This window comes from Muntiacus reevesi, chromosome 10 (genome assembly GCF_963930625.1).
Source record: "Muntiacus reevesi chromosome 10, mMunRee1.1, whole genome shotgun sequence".
NCBI classification, from domain to species: domain Eukaryota; kingdom Metazoa; phylum Chordata; class Mammalia; order Artiodactyla; family Cervidae; genus Muntiacus; species Muntiacus reevesi.
The window spans coordinates 61698548-61715032 of record NC_089258.1 but is presented as its reverse complement, the minus strand read 5'-3'; the positions used below and the strand labels follow the sequence as shown (position 1 = coordinate 61715032).

Below are 16485 nucleotides of genomic sequence, written 5' to 3'. Positions count from 1 at the left end.
CCAAACCTGGAGATAATTCTTGGACAGGCATTGTATAGTCACAGTATTCAAATCTGAGCAAAGAAACAGCACTGTTGACTGCACTTGTTTTAATACTATGAGATTTATAGTGTTTGAGGTCTTCAGGGATGTGAGGAGAAATCAGAAAGAGAAAATGACCTCTGGTATTTTATTCAACTGTAACATTCTTAGAGGAGAAGAGTGAAAAATTTAGGCCAAGTCTTCCTAGAACATCGCCTGTTCTCTCCTTCATCTCTTTTTATCTTTGCCCTGTCCTTCCCATTCACTGTAGAGAAACCCAACCTTCGAATTATAATCCGAGATACTAACACAGTGGAGATCACGGGTAACACCTTAAAATTATAATTTCTCTATTATTTTATATTCTAACATCATCTAACAACATTTAATGAATATCATTATTTGTGTTTTTAGCCCTAGGACATTTAACTTGGGGTAAGTTAATTTACTTTGTAAATTCAGAAATCCCCAAAGTGAGATGATGATTATGGAAAATATGTTTTCTACTCCACTGATATTATTTATTATGAATAGTTTATAGTACATGAGACAAATACAAAATATATAACTTACACAGGTCCACATCTTGAGGTTAAAAAAAACTTTGCCTTTTAGATATAAAAGTCAGTGTCATGAGTTATAGATTTTTGTGTACATTACATGAAGTATTTATTATCCACTTTTTTATGTTTGTTTTTTATAGTTGCTAAAACATGGAAGTCACTTTCCAAACAGGTAAGTTAAAGTTCTTGGTATACATATTCATGCACACAATTAAATGTGTATATATATATATGTGTATATATATTTATGATGCATACCTACATTGTGATATGTACATATATAAATATACATAAAGCTAAACTCAAAGGAGATTATTGGCAAATTTTGCTAAATTAAATATTAAAAATTTTGGCACACAAAAGACAATGTCAACAATCTTAAAAGAGGTATGACATGTGGGAGAATATGCTTGCAACCTATTAGCAGAAAAGGCTAAGTATCTTATATAGAACTCCTGTAAATCAATATAAGAAAGATAATCAATAAGAAAATAATGAATGGACATAGCCAGAGAGGCCAATAAATGTATGTAACCAGGGATATGCACATCTCACTAGTAATCAGGGATATGCAAATTAAACCAATTATATGATACTGTTTTACACCCATCAGGTAGTCAGCTTCCAGAAATCTAACAATACCAGTAATTATCAAGGATAGAAAGGAGGAACCAGGTGAGAATGTAAGTTGGTATTTTCTCTTTTGAGAGAAATTTGGCAATATCTTATGCATATCAAAAACTCTACTTCTAGATATGTTTATAAGAGAAACATTTGCATGCTTATACCAGGAGTCCTGAAAAAATTAGAAACAATATAAATGTCAATTAGTAGAAGATTAATAAAAGAATGTGAAGTAGGCATATGAAAGACAAAGAAGAGCTAAAATGAGTAATACTTAAGACCTATGTTTATCAACATGAATAGGCCTGAAAAACATAGGGTTGAATAAAACAGCACATTGCAAAGTAATATAAACTGATTTTTCTTAACATGCAAAGACCTTTTGGGGGCATCCATAAAGTCAAGACTATTTTCATAATAATACTGAGAAGTTATTTGTTCTGTTACTCTCATTCTCTCACAAGGATACAGTGGAGTTTCCCAGAGGCTTCCTGATGAGTGATGACATCATCACTCTGAGAGATAATAGAATATCTGCTTATGTATTTTTGCGTTTTAAAAATATATCATTTCTTGGGAATTCCCTGGTGGCACAGTGGTTAGGGGGCTTCTTGGGGACTCAGTTGGTAAAGAACCCACCTGCAATGCAGGAGACCCAGGTTTGATCCCTGGGTCAGGAAGATTTCCTGGAGGAGGAAATGGCAACCCACTGTGATATTCTTGCCTGGGAAACCCAATGGACAGATGAGCCTGGCAGGCTAAATCCATGGGCTCACAAAGAATTGGACATAACTTAGTGTCGAAACCACCAAAGTGGTTAGGACTCAGCACTTTCATTGCTGAGGTCACAGGTTCAATCCCTGGTTAGGAAACTAAGATTCCACAAGCTATGGGGTGTGACCAATAAGAAAAGTATCATTTCTATTTCCACACGCATTAAATATAATTCACATAAGCAATATCTCTTCTGGGTTCACAGTTTTTAAGAATATAAAAGAGTTACATTTCAGAACTGCTGTGTACCCATTAAAATGAAAATGAAGAATGTTTGGCAGGAAAATATGATCATTAAGTGCAAAGAGTAAGTTACAAAACTTTACATAGAAAATTATTCAGTATTTACAAGAATGACAAAAATAAAGAATGAAATTAAGATGAGATTAAATAAAAATTTTAATTGTGGTTAATCACTGGGTCACAATCTGTTTTTATTTTTTGCACTTCCTAATTTTCCGATAACATATATATTAAGTATTTACTTTAAAAAATTGTACTCAGGAAAATTGTATAAATCCTTTAAAAGGCATCTATAATTCTAGGTAAATGAATTCAATCCAGCAAATATTTATTTAGTCCCTACTTGCAGTACTGCAATTTCATTCTGATACTGACCATCCAGAGTTAGCATCAGACCCCACAGATTTTAAGGACCCAATCCCCCAAAAGACTGCCCTCATTTCAGATGCCAGCTGCATTTCAAGGGATCCCAGACCACCCACACTTCTGACCAAGTGGCTACAAATTCAGATAGTTCCCACAACTTCCCTCAAATTTAATAATTTGTTAGACAGGCTCATAGAACTCAGAAACATTCTACACTTAGATTTCCAATTTATAATTATCATTATAAGGGAACAAATCAAGGCCAGCCAAATAGAGAGACACATGCAGCAAGGTATAGAAGGGTTGTGAACACAGCTTCTGTGCCCTCTCCCTGAGGGATCAGGGTATGGCCCCATCCTGGGAAGATCCATGTGATTACAAACCTGAAAGCTCTGCTGAGCTTGGTGTCCAGAGTTTTTATTGGGAGTTTCATTGCATAGCTGTGATTGATCAAATCACTGACCACACAAATGAATTCGATCTCTGTTCCTTCTCCCCTGCCCCCTCCCCAAAGGTCAGGCTAGCTCACACCCCCAACCCTTGAGTCACAAGGTTTTTTTTGAAAGTCAGCCCCCATCCTGATTCTTCTTGGCATAAACTTTGGTGTGGTCTAAGGATGTGGAGCCCCCAGAAACCAGGGACAAAAGCCAATCAAATTCTCTGTCTTCAATACTACTGCCTTTAAGAGACTAAGATAGGCACTGGGAGTGGGGAGAGAGAGTCTGAGCCTGAGTGGAAATACAAATTTTAATAAAATTTAAAAGTCCCTAAAATTGACATGAAAGATCCGTGTGTCAGTTGGATGATCTAGACCAGACAGAACTAAATTATTACAAAAATAAACTGCTTAGAGTGAGTAAGGATCTGGCCAGTCATTGACTAATTGTGTGATCCTGAGTGAGTTACTTATCTTCTTTAAGACTCAGTAATATATGCATAATGAGAATTAATTTTTAGAATTAAACGAAGTGTGTATTAGCCCAATGCTACGCACATAGAGGGAACTCAAATAGAAGGTGGCTCTGAATTTTTGGTCTTAAATTTTTGCTGAGTAGAAGAAATGGAGTTTAATACATGAAAAGAGTTAAAAGGGAGAAAGAGAGGTAATATCAATATAATAGAGACAGTATAAATGAAAGTGTAAAAAGTGTACTCAAAATACTTTTTAATCTCCTGTTTTAACAGAAATCTTTATGAATTGACTGTTGCTTAAACATTAAACATCATTAGTCATTGTGAATCCTGACCTCCGTGCCACTCCTGTCCTAGTCAGCAGTGCTCAGCTCTGGTGGCATCTGTCACCTGCCATGCGGAATAACAGTATGAAGGAAGTGAGAGCAAGGGCTCACAGATGGACTTCAGGGCCTCTGCAAATCCCCTAAAAATACCTCTCCTGCTTTTGGCATCCCAGAGATTGCCTATTTGTCTGCTAACTCAGCTCTGTAATGAAAAAGATGGTTTATAAATGTCACAGGGCTTTTTAAGGTACAACTACGTCGGGAAAGGGGGGAAGATCCCTTGGAGGAGGGCACAGCAACCCACTCCCGTATTCTTGCCTGAGAATCCCATGGACAGCATTTTGATATACATGGGCTATGGTGCACAGGGTCACAAAGAATTGGACATGACTGAAGTGACTTAGCACACACATCGGAAAGGATTGATCTAAAGTACTTCTCAAACTTGAGTGTGCATAAAAGTCATTCATAGATCTTGTTAAAAGTAGATTCTTGTTCGGTAGGTCTGGGATGGGATCTGAGATTGTGCATTTCTAACAAGCTGTCTGGCAAGGTAATGATGCCAGGGCCTTTAGGGAACCACACTTTTGAGTAGCAAAAATCAGATCTGGAAAAGAAGCACTTCCTAGTGTTGTTTGTTTTTTTTCAGTGTGTTACTTAGCAGACTAATTTTTTTTTTAATTTCAAATTATTTCAAGTTATCTCACCAAATCCTTTAATAATTTTTCACAATTAACCTATTTATAATTTTCACTTAGTTGCTCTTAACACAAGTAAGCACAACAAATACAAGATTGTTTTGGTATCTGAGCAATGAGTCAAATGTTTAAATGTTCCAAAATAGTCCCACTTCTGCTTGGTTTAAAAAAAAAAACAAAACTGACTAATCAGCTATTGGAGTGTGTATTCTTTACTGAATATTTAGGTTAAAATTAGGAAAAAATTGCAACAGTGACCGTAATAACTCAATAGCCTGTTTTCCCACTTCATCTGATGTCATTCTTTAAGTCACTATAAAATACTCTTCATTCTTTCCCAGTATAATCTGTTGCCCAGTTGCTTCATCAACCCCAGAATTGCCTAAATCCAAATGGGCTACAGAAAAGACAGTATGTGAAACCTGCTGATCCTATCTGACCTGCATTAGGCGTACACCATTTCTTATGGCTTCCATGGAACCATCCTTTTCTAACTGGCCCCAGAACTTAAATTCACTGTTTTATCTTAATTAGATTATCATATATACACACATATAATATGTATATGTGGTGGTGCTGGTGCTCAGTCGTGTCCAACTCTTTGCAACCCCATGGACTGTAGCCAGCCAGGCTCCTCTGTCCATGGGATTTTCCAGGCAAGAAGTGCATTGCCATTCCCTACTCCAGGGCAACTTCCCTACCCAGCAATCAAACCTGCATCTTTTACATCTCCTGCATTGGCAGGTGGATTCATTACCACTGGCGCCACCTAGGAAGCCCTATATATCTCCAATTAATACATTTATCTGAAAATTTTGGTAGCTCTAATTGAATTTAATGTAGCATCTTTATCACTCATTTTTACTTTTGCACTTTTGGTCAAATATTGGGTTTTACTGTTGAATGGACCACAGAGAAAGTAGTATAAATACACCCATTATCTGAGGTCTTCTAAGCAGAAAATTTTTTTTGCATAGGCATTTAAATAGTTTTGGACTATTTTATAAATAAGTGGCTTACCTGTTAATCAGTATAATGATACTTTATGTAACAGGAATTAAATCAAATGCTATCAGAAACACCACCAGTTTGGAAAGGATCATCAAAGCTATTTCGAAATCTTAAAGAAAAAGGTAAGTTAACTTTAGTATTTATGTATTTTAATACTGACACTGTATTGTTTATACTATTTATACATGCACATTTTCCTCATGCTTAAATAATTTTGCAGTTATATATGTGTCTGTGTACAGAGAGAAAAAAACTAAAAAGAAAACCACCAAAATGTTAATAATGAATGTTTCTTGGTAGTGAGGTTAAGGGTGGTTTTTATGTTACTTTATTTATGATACATTATTCATATCTTCCAACAAAGTGAACTTTGACAGTTTAAAAAAAACCTTTTTAACCATATTGAGAAGTATACATTATATTTACCTAATGAAAGCATTTTTCAGAAATACTGATTTCCAAATATCTATTTTTTCTTCTTTCCATTTACTTCCAGATTTTCTTAAATTTAATCAGTATGAAAAGCTTATTGGATATATCTTTTGGCTGTATAATTTGAGCATTTTTTTAAGACAAAACTCACAGCAAAATCCAGTTGTTTCAACTTGCTGTATTACCCACATCTATATATATCTTAACTCGTTAATTCATGTATATCCTTGCAGTCAAATTATATAGCTGTTACTGCAATTTTCTTTTACAGTGAACTTTTTATAAATATTTATAGTAGAAACTGATCAATGTAATCTCTTTCATCTTAGAAAGGAATGTTTCTTAGAAATACATATTTTTATATTCAAATATAAGAATATACAAAATAAAAATATAAAGCAATTGTATAAACTTACCTTTTTCTTTTTTATCACTTTTAACCAATATTGGTTTGAAAATAATATATTTAACATGAAGATAAATACTTTAAAAGAATAGTTATAATTCATATATGTTTATCTAAGTAGAATTAGAACTTCAAATTGCTTATAACTAGATCTCATGGACTCTGGATGGAGGAGACACCTTTCTTTAATTGTAGGCTTTTCATAACTAGGGTTTATATATCTTTGTGAAGTCTGGGCTATGATATCTAAAGTTCTTAGAAATTTTTTTCTGGAAGTTGTGTTAAGATTGCCATTCAAATTTTAGAGTGGAATGATAGGATCAAGAAAGTTCAAAGCTCAGAAGAATGGGGTAAATTGGTGAATGTAAAAAGTATTTCCTTAATACCTCTCATGAGAAAATAAAATTGGATCAAATATAATCTAAGAAAGATCAATGGATGGAAGAAGGAAATTCTTTTTAGTTAAAGGGAGGCTTAAATTTGGAAGCTATAGGTTTAGGCAAGTCATAATCTAGGAATCAGCGAACTAAAATGGACTGGAATGGGTGAATTTAATTCAGATGACCATATATCTACTACTGTGGGCTGGAATCCCTTAGAAGAAATAGAGTAGCCATCATGGTCAACAAAAGAGTCCAAAATGCAGTCTTGAATGCAATCTCAAAAACGACAGAATGCTCTCTTCTTTTCCAAGGCAAACCATTCAGTATCACGGTAATCCAGGCCTATGCCCCAATCAGTAATGCTGAAGGAGCTGAAGTTGAACGGTTCTATGAAGACATACAAGACCTTTTAGAACTAACACCCAAAACAGATGTCCTTTTCATTACAGGGGACTGGAATGCAAAAGTAGGAAGTCAAGAATACACCTGGAGTAACAGGCAAATTTGGCGTTGGAGTACGGAATGAAGCAGGGCAAAGGCTAATAGAGTTTTGCCAAGAGAACGCACTGGTCACAGCAAACACCCTCTTCCAGCACCACAAGAGAAGACTCTACACATGAACATCACCAGATGGTTGACACTGAAATCAGATTGACTATATTCTTTGCAGCCAAAGATGGAGAAGCTCTATACAGTCAGCAAAAACAAGACCGGGAGCTGACTGTGGCTCAAATCATGATCTCCTTATTGCCAAATTCAGACTTAAACTGAAGAAAGTAGGGAAACCACTAGACCATTCAGGTATGACCTAAATCAAATCCCTTATGACTATACAGTGGAAGTGAGAAATAGATTTAAGGGACTAGATCTGATAGAGAGCCTGATGAACTATGGATGGAGGTTCGTGACATTGTACAGGAGACAGGGATCAAGACCATCCCCATGGAAAAGAAATGCAAAAAGGCAAAATGGTTGTCTAAGAAGGCCTTACAAATAGCTGTGAAAAGAAGAGAAGCGAAAAACAAAGGAGAAAAGGAAAGATATTCCCATTTGAATGCAGTGTTCCAAAGAATAGCCAGCAGGAGAATCCCTTCCTCAGCGATCAATGCAAAGAAATAGAGGAAAACAACAGAATGGGAAAAACTAGAGATCTCTTCAAGAAAATTACAGATACCAAGGGAACATTTCAGGCAAAGATGGGTTTGATAAAGAACAGAAATGGTATGGACCTAACAGAAGCAGAAGATATTAAGAAGAGGTGGCAAGAATACACAGAAGAACTGTACAAAAAAGATCTTCACGACCCAGATAAGCACAATGGTGTGATCACTCATCTAGAGCCAGACATCCTGAACTATGAAGTCAAATGGGCCTTAGGAAGCATCACTACAAACAGAGCTAGTGGACGTGATGGAATTCCAGTTGAGCTATTTCAAATCCTGAAAGATGATGCTGTGAAAGTGCTGCACTCAATATGTCAGCAAATTTGGAAAAAACTCAGCAGTGGCCACAGGACTGGAAAAGGTCAGTTTTCATTCCAATCCCTAAGAAAGGCAATGCCAAAGAATGCTCAAACTACTGCACAATTGCACTCATCTCACACGCTAGTAAAGGAATGCTCAAAATTCTCCAAGCCAGGCTTCAGCAATACGTGAACCATGATGTTCAAGCTGGTTTTAGAAAAGGCAGAGGAACCAGAGATCAAACTGCCAACATCCGCTGGATTATCGGAAAAGCAAGAGAGTTCCAGAAAAACATCTATTTCTGCTTTATTGACTATGCCAAAGCCTTCAACTATGTGGATCGCAATAAACTGTGGAAAATTCTGAAAGAGATGGGCATACCAGACCACCTGACCTGCCTCTTGAGAAATCTGTATGCAGGTCAGGAAGCAACAGTTAGAACTGGACATGGAACGACAGATTGGTTCCAAATAGGAAAAGGAGTACGTCAAGGCTGTATATTGTCACCCTGCTTATTTAACTTATATGCAGAGTACATCATGAGAAACGCTGGGCTGGAAGAAGCACAAGCTGGAATCAAGATTGCTGGGAGAAATATCAATAACCTCAGATATGCAGATGACACCGCCCTTATGGCAGAAAGTGAAGAGGAACTAAAAAGCCTCTTGATGAAAGTGAAAGAGGAGAGTGAAAAAGTTGGCTTAAAGCTCAACATTCAGAAAACTAAGATCATATCATCCGGTCCCATCACTTCATGGGAAATAGATGGGGAGACAGTGGAAACAGTGTCAGACTTTATTTTTTGGGGCTCCAAAATCACTGCAGGTAGTGACTGCAGCCATGAAATTAAAAGCCGCTTACTCCTTGAAAGGAAAGTTATGACCAACCTAGATAGCATATTAAAAAGCAGAGACATTACTTTGCCAACAAAGGTCCATCTGGTCAAGGCTATGGTTTTTCCAGTGGTCATGTATGGATGAGAGAGTTGGACTGTGAGGAGAGCTGAGTGCCAAAAAATTGATGGTTTTGAACTATGGTGTTGGAGAAGACTCTTGAGAGTCCCTTGAACTGCAAGGAGATCCAACCAGTCCATCCTAAAGGAGATCAGCCCTGGGTGTTCATTGGAAGGACTGATGCTGAAGCTGAAACTCCAAAACTTTGGCCACCTCATGCGAAGAGTTGACTCATTGGAAAAGACCCTGATACTGGGAGGGATTGGGGGCAGGAGGAGAAGGGGACGACAGACGATGAGATGGCTGGATGGCATTACCGACTCGATGGGCATGAGTTTGAGTAAACTCCGGGAGTTGGTGATGGACAGGGAGGCCTGGCGTGCTGCCATTCATGGGGTCGCAAAGAGTCGGACACGACTGAGTGACTGAACTGAACTGAATCTTTCTTAAATTGTATGCAGATTTGTATATTTTTCTCAGGGAAGATGATGTATTCAATGCTATTGAATAGAACTGTCTACAGTGACCGGAATGTCCATATCCCTAGTGTCCATAGCCTGGAGTCACTTGTGGCTATGAAGAACCTGAAATGGGGCTACTGTACCTGAGGAATTGAGTTTTTAATTTTATTTACTTTTAATTATTTCTAAATTTAAGCAGCCCTATGTGGTCAGTGGCTACCCTGTAGAACAGTGCAGATCTATGTCATAGTGATGGGACTATCAAGGTAATCCATGTACCCAAGTTTTAGAACCACTGGGTAGGTTAAGTAGAGAGTTGTTTTTTAATAAAGAGATTAGGTGGAAGAGGAATCTTAAAGCTAATTTTTTAGAACTGTTGAAGACTAACTTACAAAAGAATTCTATCAGCTTAAAATACAACCCAGCAAGAAAATGTTAGACAGTTTTACAAAAATTTAATTGGTATGTAACATTTATGAAAATATGACTTACACAGACTTAGTTATAATAGGCAGCTGTAATGTTCAGGATATAGGAACTAAACAGTGTGGTGCTTTTAAAGGAACTTCCCTTAGAATTTTTTTAAATTGACTTTCAAAAGAAACCTAGTTGGCATCTTTCTTATCCTGTTTTTCTAAAGATCACAAGTTTACTATATGCTTAGCATTTACTGTTATTTTATTTTTGACTCTGGGTGACCTTAAAACAAATTGAAAGGTTAGTCTAATGATTCTCCATTTTTGTAATTAAAATCATTATGAATCTGCAGGTCATGTTTAGTAGTATTTTCTCTTCTCCTTGACCATTTTTATTAAATTTTATCATGAGCTTTCACTTTGTTTTTCTCTGCTGTGGATGACACCACCTCAAGAACCAAAAACTCAAAACACCCCAAAAACTCTGTATTTCCAAGTGTCTACTGCAGTACTCATGATCAGGACACCTACTGTTAAGTAATCCTTTACTGAGGGGACTCTTGAGTTGATTACCAAGTAAAAGATGTACAGCAGATATTAAACTTCTTTTCACTAACCGGCATCTCTTGTGTATTCACCACATCAGTTGGAACAACAGTCAGTGAGACTGGATTGTGGAGATACAGAGCCCACTTCCAATTCTTTTTTTTTTTTCTTTTTTTTTGAGGGATCCCTATGGAATCTAGGTATTGTATCTTTATACACATTGACCATTCCAGAATCTTTCTCCCATAACATTCATGGCAATCAACCAGAACTATGTCCATAGGTCACAATATTCTAGTATAAACAAAAGACGGGAATGCTTTCAGGCCTCCTAGCTCTTCTGACAGACTGCCTGACAGTGCCTCCTCTTCTCTTTGTTCTGTAACAAAGAGGATAGCCTCAAAGAACATCAGGTAAAGTGGAGTTTTAAGGTTCACGATCTGATCATTTAAGAATTTTTATACTGTTTTACCAAACATGAGGACTGTCTAGTATCTGGATAAGTATTATTGGCTTATTCCTGATTTTAATATTCTCAGGATCTGCTTGGAAAATCAATTAAGGCATTAATTCTAGTTTTGGGTGTTATCATTCAAAAGCAAGAATTTGAGTAACAGAATATATATTTTTCTTTACTTTAAACAAACTCCTTTTAAAGTTTATTATGAGATTACAGAGAACTCAGGATGCAATATGCAGAAAGTGTAAGCCATTTAATTAAAATTAAAATTTCTTAGACTTATTAGAAGCATGAAGTGTGTCAAGAAAAATGAATGATAACTTAAAGGCAGAAAAGTAGTAACTATAGAGTTGTATTTTTTGAATGCAATACAGCAGTCAAATCTCTAAGCAAGAATATCTAAATGTTTTATTCAGGATTTCTAAGAAGTCGTTAAGCACTTCACAGAGTTAACCATTTTCAACCTTCTCATCTTTAATTAGCTTCATATATTGAAAGCTCTAGCAACACATTTAAAACTTAGAGCTATATATAAACATTATTAATTTTGCTTTTGTGTCAGTATATCTGGAAGCATTAATGTGAATTTTGTTTCTAAGAGGGCATATGAAACAAAGTAAAATTTATTTCTTCTTTTGCTCTGATCTTATGCTAATAGTTTGGTCTCATTTAAAACAATATTTAGCATCTTTAAAGTCTGAATTTTTTGGTAATATTACTTACTGATATTATAAGAATAATATTTTACTTGATAAATATGAAAGAAATATTTTATATATAGCATAACTAATACTATTTTTCTTCTAGGTGTGATTTCTTACACAGAGTATCTTTTTCTTTTATGTATTTTAACAAGTAAGTGTACTCCTTAAATCTATTTCTGGATGCAGTTTTCTTTTCTCAAGCATAACCTTGGGAAATAAATCTTTTTTTAGATTCTCTTACTTTGAAAATCAGTTTAGTTCTATCCATGCTGCCTTGCAAAATTCATATCTAAATGCCAGTGGAAAATGCTAAGCATAGTACTATCAAGTGTCAAAACCATAAATATGATTACGGCTTATGGTATAGTAATAAAATGCTCATAAATTAAGAATTTAATATCCTACATCAATCCTTGTGGTTTAACCTATGTGGGAGCCTAAAGGTAAGGACAGGTAATAATTTGTAAATTTTCTGCTACACTCATTCAAATCACATTTTCTGCAAGACTAATGTGAAAGAATGTGTCTTTTAACTACTGAGTCTATCAGGAGACACATCATACATCCTCCAACAGCTTCATTATTCTCTTCTTTTCATATACAGCAATTCTTTTGAAATATATGAAGAGTTTACTAAATTGTTCAGTTAAATGTCATTGCATTTAATGGGGAACTTACACCCTGTAGTTCACTGTGCTCCAACCATTTATCTGACATTTTAAATCCCTGAAGTCTCATTTATACTTTCTGTTCCTTCTACCGTCAATGCTCTTCCTCAAGATTCTCCAGATAATAAAAATAATTCAGGTTTTCTTTGAAACATGAAAGCTTAGGGAAGCCCTACTTAACCACCCTCCTTAATATAACTCCCTCTTCCATCTCTCCCTTTTTCTCCCTGTCCAGTGTTGTATTTTCTTCATAGCATGGAAACTATTTGAAAGTATTTATTTATTGGTTTACATGTTTTTGTCTGTGTGGGTCCACAGTAGCAGAGATTTTATCTTTTTTGTTCATTTCTGTATCAAGAACAGTGTCAGGCGCATGGTAGCCTCTCAAAAAATAACTGGCAAATGAATGCAAGAAAGTGACTAGTGGGATTTCCAATTATGGACATTTGTGGAGATGTTTATGGATATTTATGGGAAAAAAGAACATCAATAAAACTGCATCATTAGAAACCAGTCTTAAAATTCCTGTACTTCTACGATTGGAAGATAACACAGCCACTGTTTTATTCTGAATTTAGTGATGGATGATGTTATGTTGGAGTTCTGTCACACAGAAAGTTTGGGAAATGTGTGTGTACGTGTGCGCACACATGTGTTTCAAAAGTCACTGCCTTTTTTTTTACCCTTACTTTTTTTCTTCTGGCTCAAAATCATTTAAAATGACTGAAGAAAAGTTAAGTATTGTGCAGTTAGTAATAGTACTGCCTGAGGACGTTCCAGACTGGAAAGCCTTTCTGATGGTTCGAGTCTGGTCAAGGATGAATGCCACCATGGAAATTAGGGGAGTAGGTGCCAAGGAGTGTCTCAGAGACTTGTTCAAAAGTAATCTAGTTAGCTAGAACAACTTTGGATGCAAAATTAGAAGCTGTAAATCTCTGAACCAGCAGAGTGGTAGGTACAAGTAAAACAAAACTGGTGAGGAAAACGACATGTTGAGTTTCGACAGGATTGGTTTTAGCATGTTAGAAAAAATCCCATATAGTGATTTTTGCTTGCTACAGAAAAGTTAGGATATTTGAGTGCTGTGACTCTTCACAAAAAAAAAAAAAAAAACAAACCAAAAAACATTATGGGTGTTATTTAATTATAATTTTTCAATTTAAACTTTTTTTCTAAGATGAGTTCTGAATTCCAAATGAAGAGTCACAGCACTCAAAGATCCTAACTTTTCTGTAATTATGAGTGTTGTTTGGGACTTCCTGGTAGCTCAGTGGGTAAAGAGTCAGCTTGCAATGCAGGAGACCCCAGTTCAATTCCTGGGTCAGGAAGATCCCCTGTGTGAGGGCATGGCAACCCACTCCCGCATTCTTGCCTGGAGAATCCCCATGGGCAGAGGAGCCTGGCGGGTTATAGTCCACGGGGTCGAAAAGAGTGGGGCACGACTGAACCACTAAGAGCACAGGAAGTGAGCTAGGTAATCCATGTTAGCTGTCCATAGTTCCCCCCTTTATTACTTTGACTTTGTTTTCCCTTCCGGACAGTACTTGTGAGGACTTCTTTCTGTATGTATCTTCAAGATCTTTTTAAAGCTTAAGACTTGTTCATCAGAGATGGTGTAACTTTTTATTTCTTCCTCAAGTGAGTGAGAATGAAAGAATGAAAGTTAGTCTAGATTCCTAAAATACATACATGCAAAACATGAACTTGCATAAAAGGCTTTCATTTCCATGATTTTCAGAGACAGCTATTACTGGTTAAGAAAGAAAGTCTATGTACTTCGCTTTTGCTGGGTTCACAATTTCAAAACACGTAGTGGCAAGTGTACCTGTGGGAGGCCCCTTTTTAAACTTTTTGCCAGTCATCTCAAAAGAGGTCAAATGTTTTGAAAAAAGCATGTACACTGAGATCCGCTTTGAAGGATGTGTTCAAGTTTTCTTCTGTCCAAGCATTCTTCTTTCTGCTTTAGAAGTGAAAAGAGAAGAGGTATTGAATCTTAAAGTTTCATACAACTACAGCAATTCATAGTGTATGAAAGTCTTTCTCAGAAAAGCAGTTTTTCCTTATATTGGGGGGAAATAAGGAATTAATTATTCAAGTCCTTTTTATTTTATGTTTCTGTATTTGAAGCCTCTGGAAGTTCAACCCCAAGTATGTAATCTCTCATACCTGACTTTTTTTTTTCTTTGTAGGTTTTTTCAGTTATAATTTCCCCAGGATTTTAGGCTGGTCCATTGTGTTGTATTTTTTTTTTCTTCTGCTCTAACTAGCTGACATATTAATAATATTTCAAATATACTGAGATGATATTTTCCTTTCAAACAAACTGACAGACTTTGGATAAGAAAGAAATAGTTATTTTTGGAAGGAAGGTAATCAGATTTTACTGTCAATGATATGCAGCAAGATTCACACAAGTAAATTTCAAGTATATTATCAACTGTGTTACTAAGTGTGCTAATATATGAAGCAGAAGTATATATACTTACCTATAGTTTTTATTATATTTAACTAATAGTAACATGTTGCTTTTAATTTCTTGGTTAAAGTATTTCTGCACAGAATATGAATTGTTTACAACTAATGTGGATTTTGAACTTTGAAAACATTTTTCCATTTCACAAATACTTTCCTGTTTTTGTCTGGCAGAGCCACATGCAGGTTTTAGAATAGCTTTCAACATGTTTGACACAGATGGCAATGAGATGGTGGATAAAAAGGAGTTTTTGGTGGTATGTATATTATTGGTTACATTTTATCTATACATATATTGCTTACTTATATTTTTTATGTTTTTGCATTACTTAGAATTGTTGTAGAAATTGTTGTAGAATTGTTGTAGAAAAATGGCTTCCCTGGTGGCCCAAACAGTAAAGAATCCACCTGTAATGCCAGAGACTTGGGTCTGATCCCTGGGTTGGGAAGATCCCCTGCAGGAGGGCATGGCAACCCACTCTAGTATTCTTGCCTAGAGAATCCCCATGGACAGAGGAGCCTGGCAGGCTACAGCCCATGGGGTCGCAAAGAGTCAGACACGACTGAGTGACTAAGCACAGCACATTGTTGAAAAAAGAGTAAAAGTATTGTGCTTTTACTTTAATGAAGTGTATTATACTCATGTACTTTATTTTGAATTATTTTTACACTATAAAAATATAAATTTATTCAGTGTATAAAGATGATGATAGGGCTTCTGAGGTGGCTCAGTAATAAAGAATCCATCTGCCAATGCAGGAGACACAGGTTTGATCTCTGGGTGGGAAGAACCCCCCGGAGAAGGAAATGGCAACTCACTGTGGTATTCTTGCCTGAAAAATCTCATGGACAGAGGAACCTGGTGGGTTACAGTCCATGGGGTCTCAAGAGAGTCAGGCATGACTGAGTGACTGAGCACACACACATGAAGATGATTATAATTGTTTACTCATATTCTGGAGGTTTGAAATGTATATTTTCCACAGAGTGAGTGACAGGCAAGCCTGGGCTGTTGTACACGCCCAGACCCTGTCATATCAGCCACCCAGCCACAGGCAGCTCTTTGCCATGAAACGTCCCTTCCTTCTCTTTTAAAGATTTACATTATTTTTTTTCTCTTCCATTCGTTGCTGCCTTGTATTCCAGTCTTAGCCCATTCTCCCATTGCCTTCCCTTGTCTTTGACCAAGGGCTGATAAGCATGTTCTTGGTATTTGTCTTCCAGTCTTTCTTAACTGCCTGGTCCCATGTTGGTGCTGGTCTGGCAGCATCATCAGCTACTCACTCATCTTAACCACCCTCTCCTTCCAGAATTTTTCTCTTTTTACCCATGTATCCTGTATCTATGTCTGTGGCAAAATGCCTTTTCTGATTTTCTCCAAAACAGAGATTAACATCAGTTTACTCCTCCCAGTAACAGGGTCTTCCTTTAGCCTTTATGTGCAACTCAATATTTACCTCTACTTGCTTAGCAAAAAGAGAAGAGGAAAATAGCATAAATAGCCATTTCATTTTCTGTTTTTCCTTTGTAACAAGCTAATACAAATCCCTTGGAAAGCCTCTTAGATAGCTTACTGTTTTCTT

At 36.3% G+C, this 16485-nt stretch overlaps 1 protein-coding gene across 3 annotated transcripts in view; it reads left to right on the top strand.

Annotated features, from left to right (window-relative positions):
• MICU3 (mitochondrial calcium uptake family member 3) overlaps positions 1 to 16485 on the top strand; it is a 79682-nt gene that overhangs the window by 28103 nt on the left and 35094 nt on the right. For all 3 annotated transcript variants that reach the window (XM_065947092.1, XM_065947091.1, XM_065947090.1), the window contains exons 3-6: positions 725 to 756; positions 5582 to 5660; positions 11866 to 11913; positions 15077 to 15159. In XM_065947092.1, the coding sequence (XP_065803164.1) occupies positions 725 to 756; positions 5582 to 5660; positions 11866 to 11913; positions 15077 to 15159 (242 nt within the window). The remainder of the gene's footprint in view (positions 1 to 724; positions 757 to 5581; positions 5661 to 11865; positions 11914 to 15076; positions 15160 to 16485) is intronic.